This window comes from Triplophysa dalaica, chromosome 12 (assembly GCF_015846415.1).
Source record: "Triplophysa dalaica isolate WHDGS20190420 chromosome 12, ASM1584641v1, whole genome shotgun sequence".
In the NCBI taxonomy this organism is placed as follows: domain Eukaryota; kingdom Metazoa; phylum Chordata; class Actinopteri; order Cypriniformes; family Nemacheilidae; genus Triplophysa; species Triplophysa dalaica.
In genome coordinates, this window is record NC_079553.1 from 22,944,916 (window position 1) to 22,960,393 (window position 15,478).

The following is a 15,478-nucleotide window of genomic DNA, read 5'->3' on the forward strand; positions in this document are numbered from 1 at the left end:
TCAGTTGTTTTGTCGTGAAGTCATAGATTATCTACAGTCAACTAGTGGGTGCTAAACGCTCCGCTGGAGGGCAAAAGCATCGTTTACCAGGGACCTCTTAAAGCGAGCAAACATCCCCCCAACGCAGCTAGAAACTCTGGCACTTAACAGATCAGCCTGGCAGGCCACCTGTGCCACTACGGTCTCTCAAATACACCAAACCAACCAAGACCAACGATCCATGAGGCGAATCAAGCGACACCAACGGGCGGCTGGTACCTCCCTGGTATCTGGTTTCCCCTGCTCCATCTGCGGTCGATTGTGCGGCTCCAGGATCGGACTTTATGCCCATGAGAAGTGGCAGCAGCAGCGGCAAGGTTGCTGAACTCCCACCCCCATCCATGGAGCAAGCGTCATCATCGAATACGATGGACAGCTAAGAGTGTGTGTGTTGAAAAGGTTTATTTGTCAGCTTGTATATTTTATTTGTTTGTTTGCTCTGAAGGTCGCTGATGTGTCTGATGTGTTGTGAGGCTAAAGTTCAGAGAGCACATACCGTCAAGTCAATCACACCACAACTGACACATACCTATTAAGAGAGGATGTGTACATGGTGGTCATAAAGGGATGGACATGGTCAGAAACAATGCTCAGGTAGGCCGTGGAATTTAGACGTGAAATCTGAATCAGGGCTTATATAATATTGGTGTTTAGGAATCATTTTGTTTAGAAACCTGTCCAAGACAAACATTCTCTCTTCAGCGTGTGTGTGTTGTGTGTAGATGGTCAGTGTCATGATTGACAGGTGTATGTAGCAGAAGTGTAACACACTATTGGTGTGCAGCAGGTGAGATCCATGAAGAGATCAGTGAGTGTGTTACAGTGAATGGTATGTTCACACACACCACCCTGAGAAAACAATCACAAATGACATTATATGTGTAATAAACTCACATTATTACACTGCTTTACAATCTCGTGAAATCACACTATGGTTTTGATTGTTTCTAAAAACAGGTTTTGTTTCACTCTTTTTATATCATGTTGTGGTAAAGTACAGACAGGTAATCTTCACCTGTGTCCGCACAAGTCACGTGTCTCTCAGTGATTGTCTATGTCATGTGAGTCACAGCGGTTCATTTATCTGAGATTATAGAACAGTGTATTTATTTTGTGAGTGATCATGTCAGATGTTACAGCCGCTGCTGGAGACGCTGTTTATGTCTGAAATCATTTACACCAGCATCTCATGTTCACACACGTTCATATGATCACTGATCAGATTTGAGCACCTGTCTGGATGTTTGTTGAAGGTTATTCAGAGCATTCAGTGATGGCAGATTCAAACTGGAAATGTCTTTCTTCCATAATGTCTATGAGACATGAGACACATGTTAGTTAAAGGATGCTTCTATCGTTGACCTCATTTGTAAGTAGGGCTGGGAATCGAAAATCAATTTCAATTTGGAATCGGAATTGAAAGGGAATCGATCGGAAACAAAAGGAATAGGAAAATCTGAAATCCTCTTATCAATTCCCATGTGCATATTTTCAGAAAGTACACATGTTCCGTGATCTGCTGATATCTCAATAAAAGCCCTTATGAAAATTCACTATTGTTTTACTATAGTAAGCATAGTTTAACTTAAAAAGCATAGGAACCACAAATTAACCACAGTTTCATTATAGCAACAACAGTTAAACCATGATGTACTTCAATTATGATAATACAAATTGTAATAAATCAGGTTCAATGGTTCTATGTGTATATATATACAAAATGCTGCTCATAACTATATATATATTGCAAACAAGTCAATAAGCAGCTAAATGACACAAAGGTTGATATTTTGATGTTTTATTTTTAAATGTGGAATCAAAACTGGATATTAATAAGAATGGAAATCAATGTCAGAAGAGAAGCAGCTCTGATCACTGGTCTCCAGCACCACCTTGTGTTCATCTCAGAACACGTCATGAGGCTGTCACACATGATTCTGAACATCACAGTTTCACCTGGATGTGTCTAGTGTAAAACAAGCAGTGCAGGTTCATCATCCGGCCGGAACGGGTGTGTCTGATCTTCACTTTGTGTGTGTTTTGTGTTGTTGTGTTTCAGAGGATGTGCTGGTGAAGGACACGGGTGAATGTGCAATATGTCTGGAGGAGCTGGTTCAGGGAGACACCATCGCTCGACTGCCCTGCCTCTGCATTTATCACAAAGGGTACATCTCACTGTGTGTGTGTGTGTGTGTGTGTGTGCGTGGACCTAAACCTGACTACATACCAACTCATGGGGACTCGTGTCATAGTGGGGACCAAAATTGAGGTCTCAAATCAAAAAATGAAAGAAGTTTTCTATGATCTTAAGGTTTAGGGGATAAAATATGAAGTGTGCACAGTATAAAAACATCTCACCTTTGGATTGTCCCCACAGAGATAATAAACCAGACATGTGTGTGTGTGGTCACCAGTTTCATAGTCACCAGAAGGTGTGACAGAATGTGAATTTGAGGCGGTGTGTGATGAGAGTGTGTGACTGTAAATCCTCTTTGTCTTTCAGATGTATTGATGAATGGTTTGAAGTGAACAGATCGTGTCCTGAACATCCTTCAGATTAACATCATCTCTCTCACCTCTGCACAGGTAACACACACACACCTGTTAAACACGTTCCTGTTGTCCTTCTGAAACCTTGTATTTCCATATTCCATAATTTTTCCATAAATCATTATTATTAACTCAACTCAACTTTATTTATATAGCGCTTTTTACAATTTTCATTGTTACAAAGCAGCTGTACATGAGACACATTTAATACAAGTATGAATTCTAAAGCAGCCCCCCCGGCCAGGCAGATAGTGCAAAACAATATGCAAATGGTGGTGAGGAACCCAAAACTCCCATTGAGAAAAAAAACCTCAGGGGAACCCAGGCCCAACCAGGGGATTCCAGTTCCCCTCTGGCAAAAGCTGCTGCCTCTGCACAAGCTCAACAGTGCTTGCACAACAAGGCTTAATAAAAATATAAAAATTAAGGATTAAAGATTATCATTAACAATCTAATAGCATTTGAAATGTTGTAGGAAAAACAAAGTTGTCGCGTCCTTTATCCAGCTCTATCCTCTTAGCACTTGTCAGGTCACCGCTTCCCATTCTCAGCTCTGCCATCAGGTCTGGGCATGAACTGCATCCTGCGGTAACCTTGGAACAAAGAGACAAGACTGGCTGAGAGTAGAGTACTGTTCTGCACTCTTTGATGCAACAGATACATCATTTGTTGTTGGATGTGTTCCTGGTTCCGGTTGATCTAAATAATGCAGCCTAAATCCTCTGAGGATTAATATTATGGAGGTGTAGTGTATGCAAGATTAAAAAGATGAGTCTTTAGTCTAGATTTAAACTGACAGAGTGTGTCTGCCTCCCGGACCGTGCAGGGAAGAATATTCCAAAGTTTAGGCGCTAGATAAGAAAAGGATCTACCACCTGCACTTGAATTTGAAATTCTAGGTATTACCAACTGACAGGACCCCTTAGAGCGTAATGTACGTGGAGGTCTGTAATACAATAGAAGTTCATTCAAATACTGCGGCGCTAGACCATGTAGGGCTTTATAGGTAATAAGCAAGATCTTAAAGTTAATGCGATGCTTTATAGGTAACCAGTGCAAGGTTGACAGAACCGGGGTTATATGCTCATACTTTTTTGTATTAGTCACCCTAATGTTTGTCACAAATATCCAACCAACAAAAAACATTTAAAAGTCCTCGTCAACTTTGAAAAAGTTTTTTCTCCATCCGCTGAAAAGCAGTGAATTAGAACATGGGAGGTTTCAGAAGGATGACCACAAGATGTTTGTCTGTTACGATAGGACGAGAAAGGCGTCAGACTGCACTATACTAGATAAAATGATTGATTCATATCACTGTCAATCAAAAACCATCACAACCTTGTCAAACTGTCGTCTTGGAGATTCCAGCGAACAAATGAAGCAGATATTGCAAAGAATGTGTGTTTGACGTGTCTTCACAGGTGTATGATGCCGATGATGGTTGTGTTTTGCTTGTTCGTCAGGTGTGCGAGCAGTAACTGTGAATCACTTCCTCCTTCTGGACACTGTGATGTCTTCAGACATAGCGGGCGAGCCGATCACTGGAGTCCTCCCTCTCTTCTTGTAGCATCGCCCTCTCTAGTCGCCACACAAACCCCGACGTGCCAAAACTCATTGGAGCAGATCTTCAGGGAAACACTTCCATCAGCTCTTCCTAACTCCCGCCCCACAAACACAGACGCTACTGTTGCACAAATCAACCAATCAGGAAACGACGAAGAAGGTCTGACCTTGAATTTCACCGATTGGCTGGACTCAGGGTCAGCTGACCTCTATGTGCTATGTTATCAATCTCAGATGATTGGACTCCATGATTCTTTATCTACCAGTGCCTTCATTTTCAGATCTTAAGGGCCAATGGTGGCTGGGCTTTGGAAGTTTATCACATGTCCATCAGAAATCTGGATGCAACCCAACAGTGGGGAGAGAGAGATAGAGAGAGAGAGAGACACAAAGAGAGAGAGAGAGAGAGAGAGAGAGAAAGAGAGAGAGACACTGAGAGAGAGAGAGACACAGAGAGAGAGAGAGAAAGAGAGAGAGACACAGAGAGAGAGAGAGAGAGAGAGACACAGAGAGAGAGAGAGAGAGAGAGACACAGAGAGAGAGAGAGACAGAGAGAGAGAGAGACACAGAGAGAGAGAGAGACACAGAGAGAGAGAGAGACACAGAGAGAGAGAGAGACACAGAGAGAGAGAGAGAGAGAGAGAGAGAGAGAGAGAGAGAGACAGAGAGAGACAGAGAGAGAGACATAGAGAGAGAGACACAGAGAGAGAGAGAGAGAGAGAGAGAGAGAGAGAGAGAGAGAGAGAGAGAGAGAGAGAGAGAGAGAGAGAGAGAGAGAGACACAGAGAGAGAGACACAGAGAGAGAGACACAGAGAGAGAGACACAGAGAGAGAGAGAGAGAGAGAGAGACAGAGACAGAGACAGAGAGAGACAGAGAGAGCCCCTGAGCCACACTGACATCTAAAGTGCCCCTCCTGCGAGACTCGTCTGTTTCGCTTCTCAGATGCCAGTTGTCCCGTGTGTCACGATTCTTGTAGCCATTCTGAAACCGGACAGATGAAGATTCACTGTAGCTTCACGCAGGGTTTCACGTCGTCACGGTCATTTATGCAAATAAAAATCATCTTAAAATTGAAACGCCATGAATAAATGAGAGAAGAAAACACGGACGCTCATTCAACACAGATGAGATTTATCTGACAGTTCTTCTAAAGAAAAAACAAGCCTGATGTTAAGAGTCAAACATGTCAGGAGCTGATGGAAGAAGGGTCTTTATGTGAACAACACTTTCTTCTGTCTTTATTCTCAGATGTGTTTTAGTAGTTTCTGATGTGAGTGATACAGAAAGAATGAAATGGTTTAATCACACCAGATCACATGATCGCTGCTTCCACACACATCTTTTCTTTAGTTTAGACCGACGACTAGCTCATACGGATGTGCTGCTAACTAGCTCTGAAAACTGACTAGTCGCTGACTGAGGATTTACAGTCATGACGTCTGTAGTGACCTGTGGATGACTCCCCAAAGATCAAGTAAAGGAGTATGTACTGTCAGTCTGGGGTTTATTAAATGTGCCATGATAGCTTTATCGTGCTGCTGATGTGTTTTGAGAGTTTGTATCAAGACTGAATCTTGTTGAAATGTGCTATTGATTTCCCAGCAAATGTGTTTATCATGGGCCGCTCGTTTGCTCAGAATGCGGCGACATCATCATAGACGTGTGGCTTTGGACACAGAATTATTTCTAAATGGCCTTGTGATATATTCGATCATTCGCAGACTTTCATCAACCATCCTTTGACAAAATTCATGTTTTGGATGTCTGATGATGCAAATGCTCTATTCATGTTTTGTAGCTATGTGCAAACGTCTGGTCACAGCAGATGAATCTGATTGGATTAGCTGTCTGTCAATCAAAGTTTTCAGTGCCGATGATGTTAATTCATGCTTGTTGCAGTTGAACTTCCTGAAGAGATACTCTCTGGAGATCCAATGACAACAAATCCATACCGAACACATGTGAAGTTAACAGTGCCCACCTCAGACCACCATAATGTTTTGTAATGATTTACTTTTATTGTAACATTCCATGTAAAAAAAAAACTATGTACAGAGATAATGATATTAAACAAGCAACATATTTTGAAGCAGTGATCGTCTGGATGTTTTTGTGTGTGTGTGTCTGTTAGGGCTGAGCAATATATTAAACATTAACAATAAATGATTTTTAATGTGCTTTGTATTCTGAAGACTTTTTCATTATTTTAATTTTCAATTCCGTCCTCGTCTCATGACTCGTCAGTATGAGAGAGATGAGACAGAGATATTTTCATAGTGTCTCATTCAAACCTCTGGAGCAGAAATGACTGTGAAGCTTTTCTTTCTGTGATGCGTTCTTTATACAATGTTATGGTGAGATGGCGTAGCTCACTGTCTCCTGGTGAGCAGCTGCTCATTACATCTCTGCGACCGTGAAACATGCAAGTTATCAAAAGTTCAGATGCTAAATGTCCATAAACATCGAAAAACTGACTGCACCACTAACCAGCTGTCCTCTCTTCAGGGTAACGTTTGCTAGTCTCGTTGTGTAGTAATGCTCTTAGTGCTCCTTACAGTGCTCTCCTTCTTTTTAAAGGTGTCATGAACTGGCCTTTTTTATTATTTAAAACTGTTGTACTTCCATTTACACATTTGGTAAAGGCTTTTATCCAAATCGACTTACATTGCATTATCCTATATATTTGTTTCCAAGTATGTGCAATCCCCAGGGATCCAACCCATGACCTTGACGTTGCGAGTGTCATCCTCTAACCACTGAGCCATAGGAAAGCTAATGACGTTCAAGTGATTTTTACATTGAAAAACATTACAACATCGTCAATAGTCATTGATATTCATCTGTGGAGGTGGTGTTCAATCTATCAATCAATGACATCATTGATAGGTACATTCCAGGACTGCCTGGTGTCAATAAAAGTTGTCATTTCAGTAACGATGACCTCTTATATAACAAAAGCTCAGGTTAAAATTGATTTACTTTGAATTACTTCTGATTTATTCTAACGGTTTCATTCAGTATTTTTTATAGATTTCAACACTAGGAAATGTTTTTAGTTATTAATGTTAATTTTTTTAATGTTATTAATGTTACAAATACTTGACTGTTGTGCTTTTATTTTCATCGCTTCTCTTTAAAAAAGGTTTTCTAAATTCCGTTGCTGAAAAAGATATTGCTCAGCAGACTTAACTTTTGTTACATTAAAGTTATGAACGAAATAAAAACTGACCTTGAAAGGGCTTGAACCCAGCTTAATTTATTATTAAAACCGTACATAAAACGTATTGGAATATGTAACATATGTTGGGTTTTCACAGATAGCATTACAAAAAATTGGGTTCAAACCAAATGCGAAAAGAAAACAATGAAAGGGTTTTTTATATTGTCCAGCCCTGATTCAAGTGCAAGTTCATTGTGTCTTTGATAGTGTATAAATCCACATGTGAGATTATAATGAAAGAGAACAATACAGTGTAGCCGTCCATGTGTGTGAGATCGTGTGTTTTCAGTCTGTTTTATGCCGTTTCTCTTCTCAGCGGAAGCGAAGCCTCTTTTCTGCCTGAAAGAGTTTTTCTTCTGTTTCAGAGATTCGGTTTCCTTTAACACTGTCAACACATCAGAAACTGAATCAAACCCGACAGCAGACAAACATCAAACAAGGTTCATTACAACCGAAACTACAGCAGGGATCTGTTCAAAACCTGGTCAATTCGTTTGATGACTTCAATCTGGTTTCCTTTTATTATTGATGTCCTTCTTTACGATGGGAATGAATGGTTATCTAAATTTAATAAAGCTTCATTTAATAACTCCAAACCCATTCGTTTGGAATATACAGTATAAGTCATATGGAGTTATTTAATGATGCTTTTGATGCTTCATGAGGGGGTCACTATTCACTCCGAACACAAAAGAGAGTCATCCGGTGTACAGTAAAACACTCCCTAATGAACCATCTCCATTTCACTACTATTTCTTATGAATTTATGCATTTGACATTTTTCGTGTTTTAGAATGCTTTTACATTTTACATTACATTTATGCATTTGGCAGACGCTTTTATCCAAGGAGACTTACATTGCTTTATCCTATACATTTACATAGGTATTTGCAATCCCCTGGGATCGAACCCACAACATTGCGTTGTTAACGCAATGCTCTTACCACTGAGCTACAGGAAAGCTTATGTTCCCTCAAAATGTTCCCTTGGTAGGCGGCTCACAAGGTTTTGAAACAAAGTGTTGATCTTACTTGACTTCTTTCAGTGTAGTGTTGATGGAGAGCGCATCAGAAAGCTGTCTGGCTCCGTGAACGGTCAGCTGGTTTTCTATTAACCTGAACAGAACCAAAGCTGTTGTTTATTTCCTCACATTCCACCTCACTGTACATTACGGATGATAACAGTGATAAACATGAATGAATGTAACGTACATCAGATGGGTCAGTGCGGAGTTCGTCCTGAACGCATCGGCAAGATCAGACGCGGCATCATCACAGATTTTATTCTGTATCAGCCTGAAAAGAATCCTGCAGTTATACTCATGATTCTGTTTCTACTGAAATACAGATGTGTAACGAATCTGATGTTCTGTTTTACCAGAAGATGTTTAGGCTTGTGTTCTCCTTCAGAGCTTTAGCCAAACTTCGTCCACCCCGAGACGTGATATCGTTGGCAGAGAGACTGAAGAGGACATGACGTTGAGTGTTTGCATCAGTGAAGTCCAGCGTAACGTCAGTGATGTGAGACTCACCTGAGGTTTGTCAGGCTGGGGTGATTCTTTAAAGCCTCAGCGAAAGCCTCTGCCCCCCCGTCACCGATGGAATTACCCCACATTCTACAAACAACCAAACACACATTCACACGCTTCCAGTGTTGGGTAAGTTACTCTGATAAGGTATTTCAATACGTATTACTAATTACATCAACTTTGATTAGTTAAGTGATTCAAGGACAGACATGAAACGTCTCTTTTAATTAATTCAAATAAATAATATTAAACTACATAAAGTAGAACTATTAACTGACCAAAGTATTACAAATGTGAGAATTATACATTAAAGCACACATTTTAAAGTTTGACTTTGAATTTTGATGTCAATTCCAATATTGCACACACACACATATATATATCTATAGTTAAATTACATAAGAAGTAACAAATTAGTAAAATATAAGAGTAATCCTTTACTTTACTTTTTCAAAGGACAAGTAATTAAATCACAGTAACTAATGACTTAGTAACTAGTTACACCAAACACTGCTTGAGTCTGAATATTAAGATCAGTTCACCAGTGAATGGAAATATATACAGAGTTTGGTTCCAAAATGAGAACTGTTTTTAGAATTTTGCAAAAATCATGTTTTTTATTATGTCATCAAGTTTTTATTGTGTTAGTTACAGGTAAATATTTTTTGAGTTATCTTGCCTTAAATCAAAACAAACCAACTGCAGTTTAGTGGATATTAATTGATATGCAGAATAAAAAACATGATTTTTGAAAATCTTTTACAATGGAGTTACCTCATTTTGGAACCAAACTCTTGAAACTCTTGAAAATCGAAAACACGTCTACACTGTTCTACATGTACATTAACAGCAGTTTTGACAATTGTGATATTAGGATGAAAATATGAGGTGTATATTATTCCAGGTAGACAGTCTTACCCCACATCAAAGATGGATTTGCTCTTGTGAATTGCTCTGGCGAGATGTGTCCCACCTAAAGATGTGATGTTGTTACAGCCAAGTCTAAAAACACACAAATGTACATCACTGATCTGAATGACCGCCATGAACTTTTGAAATATTTTTACCCTGTAAGCATGAGTAGATTTAATCAATACCAATCATTCATTCATGCCTAGAACTTAAACTATCATTTTAAAAATCAGAAAAACAAAACAAAACAGTTAATCAAAATCCATTAGAATTTAAAGGATAAACATAATGTTATCATCTGTTGGTGTAGATGTTCATATAGTCAGTGCCGATCCAAGACATCTGGGGGCTCTAAACTACTTGTGAGGAGCCCTTGTACTAATAGGGAAAATCATTTTATATTAACAGAGCTGTAAACAATCAATAAACGCACTTAAAAGAATGAAAACAGAAAAAAGAAACATCAAACTGACAGTAAGAACATAAGGTTAAATTCAAATTTAGATTGACATGTAAATCATTATTTTCCTAAAGTAACGCACGCAGGCTCTACTCTGGAACCATCTAGCTGTCAAAAAGCTAGCTGTGTTTTTTTCCAACCAAATTTACTGATTTACTAACAAAATTAAAGCCTGATAAATACAGTTTACTCAACAAATCTAAGAATACGAAAACAAATCAGTAATTCTCTAAATGTGATGGCACAAACGAAAAATGACATATTATCATGGAAAAACACAGGGGACCAATACTGAATGTGTAAATATGTACTGGAGAATTGTTTTGTAAGTTATTAAGTGCATAATGGTCATTGCAAAACTAAATAAGACTTAAAAATAGAACAAAAACACATGCCTTCCTGTTCTTTTGCTTTGGGATGTTGCTGTTTTTTCGCTCCAGACGGATAGCTCATATCAGCACATCATGCGCATGTCATTACCTGCCACCCACGGCATGACATCTGAGTATGTAACAGTAATTCAATAAATGTATTATTAAAAAGGACATTTCCAAATGATTCCGCTAAAGTTGAATCCGCTAGTTATAAAATATATCCTTTTTGATTCTGTACTCAAGGGGGCCCCGTGATGGTGCAGGGGCCCTACACAACCTGCATAGTCTGCGAATATGAAGGATCATTCTGGGTGTGAATGAATTTAAACCCCTGTAGACTTACAGATCACACATTATATGTGAATGAATGTTGAGCAGGAATAATGTAGTGAGATCAGATGCTGCATGTTCACTTACTTGACAATGCGAAGATGAGGACATTCTTCAATCATCTCTGCTATCAGTTTGGCTCCAACGTCTGTGATGTGATTCTTGTAAAGACTGTCAGAAACAAAGAAAGAAATGTATAAATAAAGAAGACATGAACAGACTCCATATCAGTTCTTAACTCACCCCAGAACCTTGATGACTTTATGTGTGATGAGTTCCTTAGCCAGAACCTCGATGCTGCTGTCCGTAAGCTGATTCACACACAATCTGAAATCACAAGGTAGATCAGGTCATTTCACTCCCAGGCTGTATAACGTCCATTTAAACCGTGTGTGTGTGTTTACCGTACCTTACCACGGTCATTTTACTGAAGGAATGTGTCAGCTGTTTCACACCATAATCACTGATGTTGTTGTTGTCCATGTCGACCCCCAGATGCTTCTTCCGGTGGTGCAGCACAAAGTTGAGCGCGCTGCAGTCCGCCGAGTAAATGTTACAGAATGCGATCTTTATATAATCTGCCGATATGCCGTTGGCCGTCATCTGGGCCACTTCCTCGCTGTTGGTCTCAAATATACAGCGCAACATCCACATGAAGTTGGGCATGGCGTGCACTTTGTAACCCTGGATGTCCGTGGATGGGTATCGAGGCAGACCCTTCAGATGCGTCCTCACGCTGTTAGACAGGTATGACTTCAGTGTCTTCCGTTTTTTCTTCAGCGTGAACGGTGGGACCAGATGCTCCAGGAGCGCGGCGTTGGGTTTGGACAAGAGGCCGCACAGAAAGAGGTTAGCAAACTGAAAGTGTTCGTTTGTCTGAAACGGGTCCTTCTCTCTGGGCCGTGATCTTCCCATACACGAGAAACAAGAGGAACGGGACTTGTGTTTGTATTCACATCTGGAGAAGAACCTCAGAATAGCATCGGCTGTGATGTTCGTGTCCATCACCAGACAAAAAGCAGCGAGGAACGCCTGCAGGGTCACGTGGAGAAACTCGAAGGTAGCGGATCCTCCAAAGGTGTCGTAGTGAGAGACGGGCCTCAGGAAGCCGAACTGAAGGTCTTTCTCGTCCAACCCGCAGGACATCACCTCTTCCACACCGAACACAAATCCCCCTCGCTCCAGACCATGCAGAGCCAGTCTAGCAAAGGCCCAAAGCTTTGCTTCACCCGATTTAAAGGTGTCGGCAGGACACCTGGTGCTGCGCTTCAGGAGACCCGGCCGAGCAGTCGCGCGACCCAAGAACACCTCGGAGAGGAGCAGGAACACGTTGGTGAGGGTGATGCAGGAGTCGGGTAACTGCAAGGTGTCATAAACAGAGAGAAAATGTCTGAAGGTCTTTAGGATGATCCAGCTGAAGAGCGGGATGGAGCAGAGGCCGCACAGATGAGGGTTCGCGTCCAGCTGCACGCTCACCAGCGTCATATGTTCCGTCTCTGGGAAATGCAGAGCCGTGTACGTCCTCAGGTGCTCTGGCGAGAACCCTCGCAGACAAACCTTCTTCCTGATCACTCTGCGCTGGACCTCAGTGCCTGTCCGCGCCGTCAGAACCTTGCGGGAACCTCTCAACAGTTTACCACAGAGCAGATTCATGAGGAGAAGAAGCGGGTGCGTCTTATCCTCCGGTGACACCACCTCGGGTACGTTATCCAAGTGGAAGTCCATTTGGATCTCGTCGTATCCATCGAAGGTGAAAAGCACCGTCTCCGGGAATCTTAAGATGTAGGCGAAGACTTCATCATCGGGGTCTACATCCGGATAGCAGTTGTGTTTGAAGATGAGCTCCTTCAGCGAGATCTCGTCCGTTTCTTTGAAAGCGCTGAACATCCTACAGCGGAATTTGAAGAAGAACTTGCCGCAGGTGTTCAGCTCTCTCCTGGACCACAGATTCTGAAGCTTCTGAAGCAGGATGGATTTACCCACGCCAGCGTCGCCTGTGATGAAGATGGTCTCGGCCTGCTGGTTGAAGACTCCCTGATCTCCTAACAGGTGGTTCAGATCCTGTATGAAGCCCAAACTTTCACCGTTGTCACTCAGCAGCTCCATCTGTGTGTCCGTGTACAGATCCTCCAGACGTGTGTCTTCACTCCTCGAGTAAGACGTGATGAACTGAGTGTCTCTTCCCAGTTCACCCCTCAGCTTCTCACAGTACCTGCTGACTGAAAAAACACTCTGGACAGTTAGTGCCCTACAGGTGGCTCACAGTTTGATCAGCTTCTCTTACTACAATGAAGTATACTCAACTTTTACTACACTTTTTTTTCTCCTTTCCTCTATTGATATTCTTGACAGCTTCCCCCTGTCATGCATAAGGTGTGGGGAAATGTCCTATTGGGCAATTCAACTGTGCTGAAATAGTGGGATTATATCTGAATTTATCTAAAACAAATAACCGTGTACACTTAAAGTTGACATAACTGTACGCTTAAGAAAAAAATAGGCCAATGCTTAACAAATGAACTTGAAGTGCACTTGTTTTTTGTGAAGGATGCTTTTCTTTAAAACAAATTAAAATGTAGTTTCGTAATAGATTATTATTTCTTTTTATTTAAGGAGGCAACATTTATTTAAAAGCCTGATCTTTAAAATGAATAAACAATCAGTTTTCTGCTGGAGACGGTAAAACATATTTTAGATCTCTCAAATACTTGACTAAAAATTCTGGGTTGTTTTAACCTGTGTTTGAAATATGCGCAAACCCAACTGCTGGTTTCACTGAGAAACCTCCAAAGTGTCCAAACCATGAAATGTATTTATTTATTTTTATTGGTATTTGTTTACTTGTAGTTATAACCCTGTAAGTTTTTTTGTGGCTTAGTGGTTAGAGGATGGCTCCAGCAACGCCAAGGTCATGGGTTCAATCCCAGATGATTACACATTATCAGAAACAATTGTATTTTACAATCTATTGAAAGGCACTTTTAATAAAAGCCTCTGCCAACATGCATGGAATTTTAATGTGAGTGGCATTAATATGAAGCCTCGTAAACGAGATAACTCATCATCATGTGTTCTATTATGTTATCATGTTTTTATTGCGTTAGGTCCTGTCCACACGAACAGGGGTATTCTCAAAATCGTCAGTTCATCTCTGCGGTGTGGCCGTTCGTCAACACACAAACGCAGTACTCGGTTACTGTAACTACAAAAACTCCCGCCAGATTGAAGATTTTTAGAAACTAGAGACTTGCCGTATGACGTTGGAATGCGTGCCGCTATCTCCTTTGTTAAACGTCAGATTCCAGGCTTCTGATTGGCAAACTCGGCCTCATGGTTAGTGTTATATCAGCACCTGTTGGTTTGGCATGCTTTTGACATCGCTTTATAGTGCGTTTTGCATTTTCGTGTGGAAGAGATTTTTGTTTAATTGAAGAAGGAAAAACTTTATTAGTTATGATGGCTTAAATCAAATCAACCAACTGCAGTTGAATTGCTATTTATTGGTATAAACAACACAAAAGCGAGATTTTTGTAACCAAACTCTTCGTATCTTTGTTGTTGAGTGTGGTGTTATCGTAACAGTAACACAGTTGAACTCACTGGGGTCTGTGTTGATCACAGGAACGTCTCTTATAGATTCTAATGGACTGTAGTGAATATCAAGGAACCACGACCGCAGGTCAATATAAGCATCATATGCCTCATGAAGAACATGGATGAGATATGCAGAACATTCTTCTCCTTTACTCTGAACCAACTCCAGAATACTGCGCACCTGTGTGTACAAAAGTCAGCATTAGTTTCCTTCATTAAACGCTTACTTCTCTCAAAATAACACTTTAGTAGCGGACCAGTGAGTGCGCTACATCCAACACTCTATCATGAAGACACCATCATCAATGGGCGTTTCATATTAAAGCACAATAATGAAAAAGTGTTACCTGGTCAGTTTTGGTGGTGCTTCTCTGTATGATCTCTCTGTCTTCAGTACAGATGAAGTTGTTCATGAGCAGATTGTCCAGCAGACACTGTGTGTTCTTCACCTGACCCACCAGAAGCTCCCGGTGGACCCTCAGAAGCTTCACATACGACACTGGACTTCCTTTACAAGAGTCCATCATCAGAACCGGTTCAGTGCGAACGTAAATCCAGAGTGAAGGTTCACATGTGTGACATCAGGAGGCGATCCGTCGCGTGAAGATCTCCAGACGCTCGCGGGCACCGAACGGAGTCACTTCAGCTTCACAAACACGACACGTGACATTTCAATGGAAGCTTTGCGAAGTTTTTAAACACATCACTTTGAAAAAGAGAAAATGAAAGCGCGTGAGTTATGTTAAAAGTGCGCAGAAACGTAATGTGTTTTCATCTCGAGCAGGAAGTGAAACTACAACACACACATGAAATCTGACCTCATAAACGCCCACTGACCGATGAGAGACTGTAGCTCTGAAAGATCTCTTTTATTATATAAGAAGAGTTTGATTAAGAACCAGTCAT

The 15,478-nt window shown here is 40.9% G+C and overlaps 2 protein-coding genes across 3 annotated transcripts in view; one reads left to right on the forward strand and one right to left on the reverse strand.

The window, feature by feature from the left end:
• znrf2b (zinc and ring finger 2b) overlaps positions 1 to 6,243 on the forward strand; it is a 38,550-nt gene extending 32,307 nt beyond the window's left edge. The window contains exons 3-5 of the mRNA XM_056762255.1: positions 2,099 to 2,204; positions 2,543 to 2,625; positions 4,053 to 6,243. Coding sequence (XP_056618233.1) covers positions 2,099 to 2,204; positions 2,543 to 2,600 — 164 coding nt within the window. The 3' untranslated portion in view covers positions 2,601 to 2,625; positions 4,053 to 6,243. The remainder of the gene's footprint in view (positions 1 to 2,098; positions 2,205 to 2,542; positions 2,626 to 4,052) is intronic.
• Positions 2,632 to 15,408, reverse strand: nod1 (nucleotide-binding oligomerization domain containing 1). Of its 2 annotated transcripts, none has more exons than XM_056762251.1 (11): positions 14,920 to 15,408; positions 14,579 to 14,753; positions 11,388 to 13,197; positions 11,222 to 11,305; positions 11,066 to 11,149; positions 9,821 to 9,904; positions 8,906 to 8,989; positions 8,752 to 8,835; positions 8,586 to 8,669; positions 8,406 to 8,489; positions 2,632 to 3,182 (listed from the first exon to the last, which is right to left on the reverse strand). In XM_056762251.1, exons 1-11 carry the CDS (start codon positions 15,097 to 15,099, stop codon positions 3,149 to 3,151), a joined length of 2,787 nt encoding a protein of 928 aa, XP_056618229.1. In that variant the 5' UTR covers positions 15,100 to 15,408; the 3' UTR covers positions 2,632 to 3,148. The 2 variants fall into 2 exon arrangements, with proteins under 2 accessions (XP_056618229.1, XP_056618228.1); XM_056762250.1 differs by lacking the exon at positions 2,632 to 3,182 and adding an exon at positions 6,370 to 7,759.
• Positions 15,409 to 15,478: the final 70 nt, after the last annotated feature.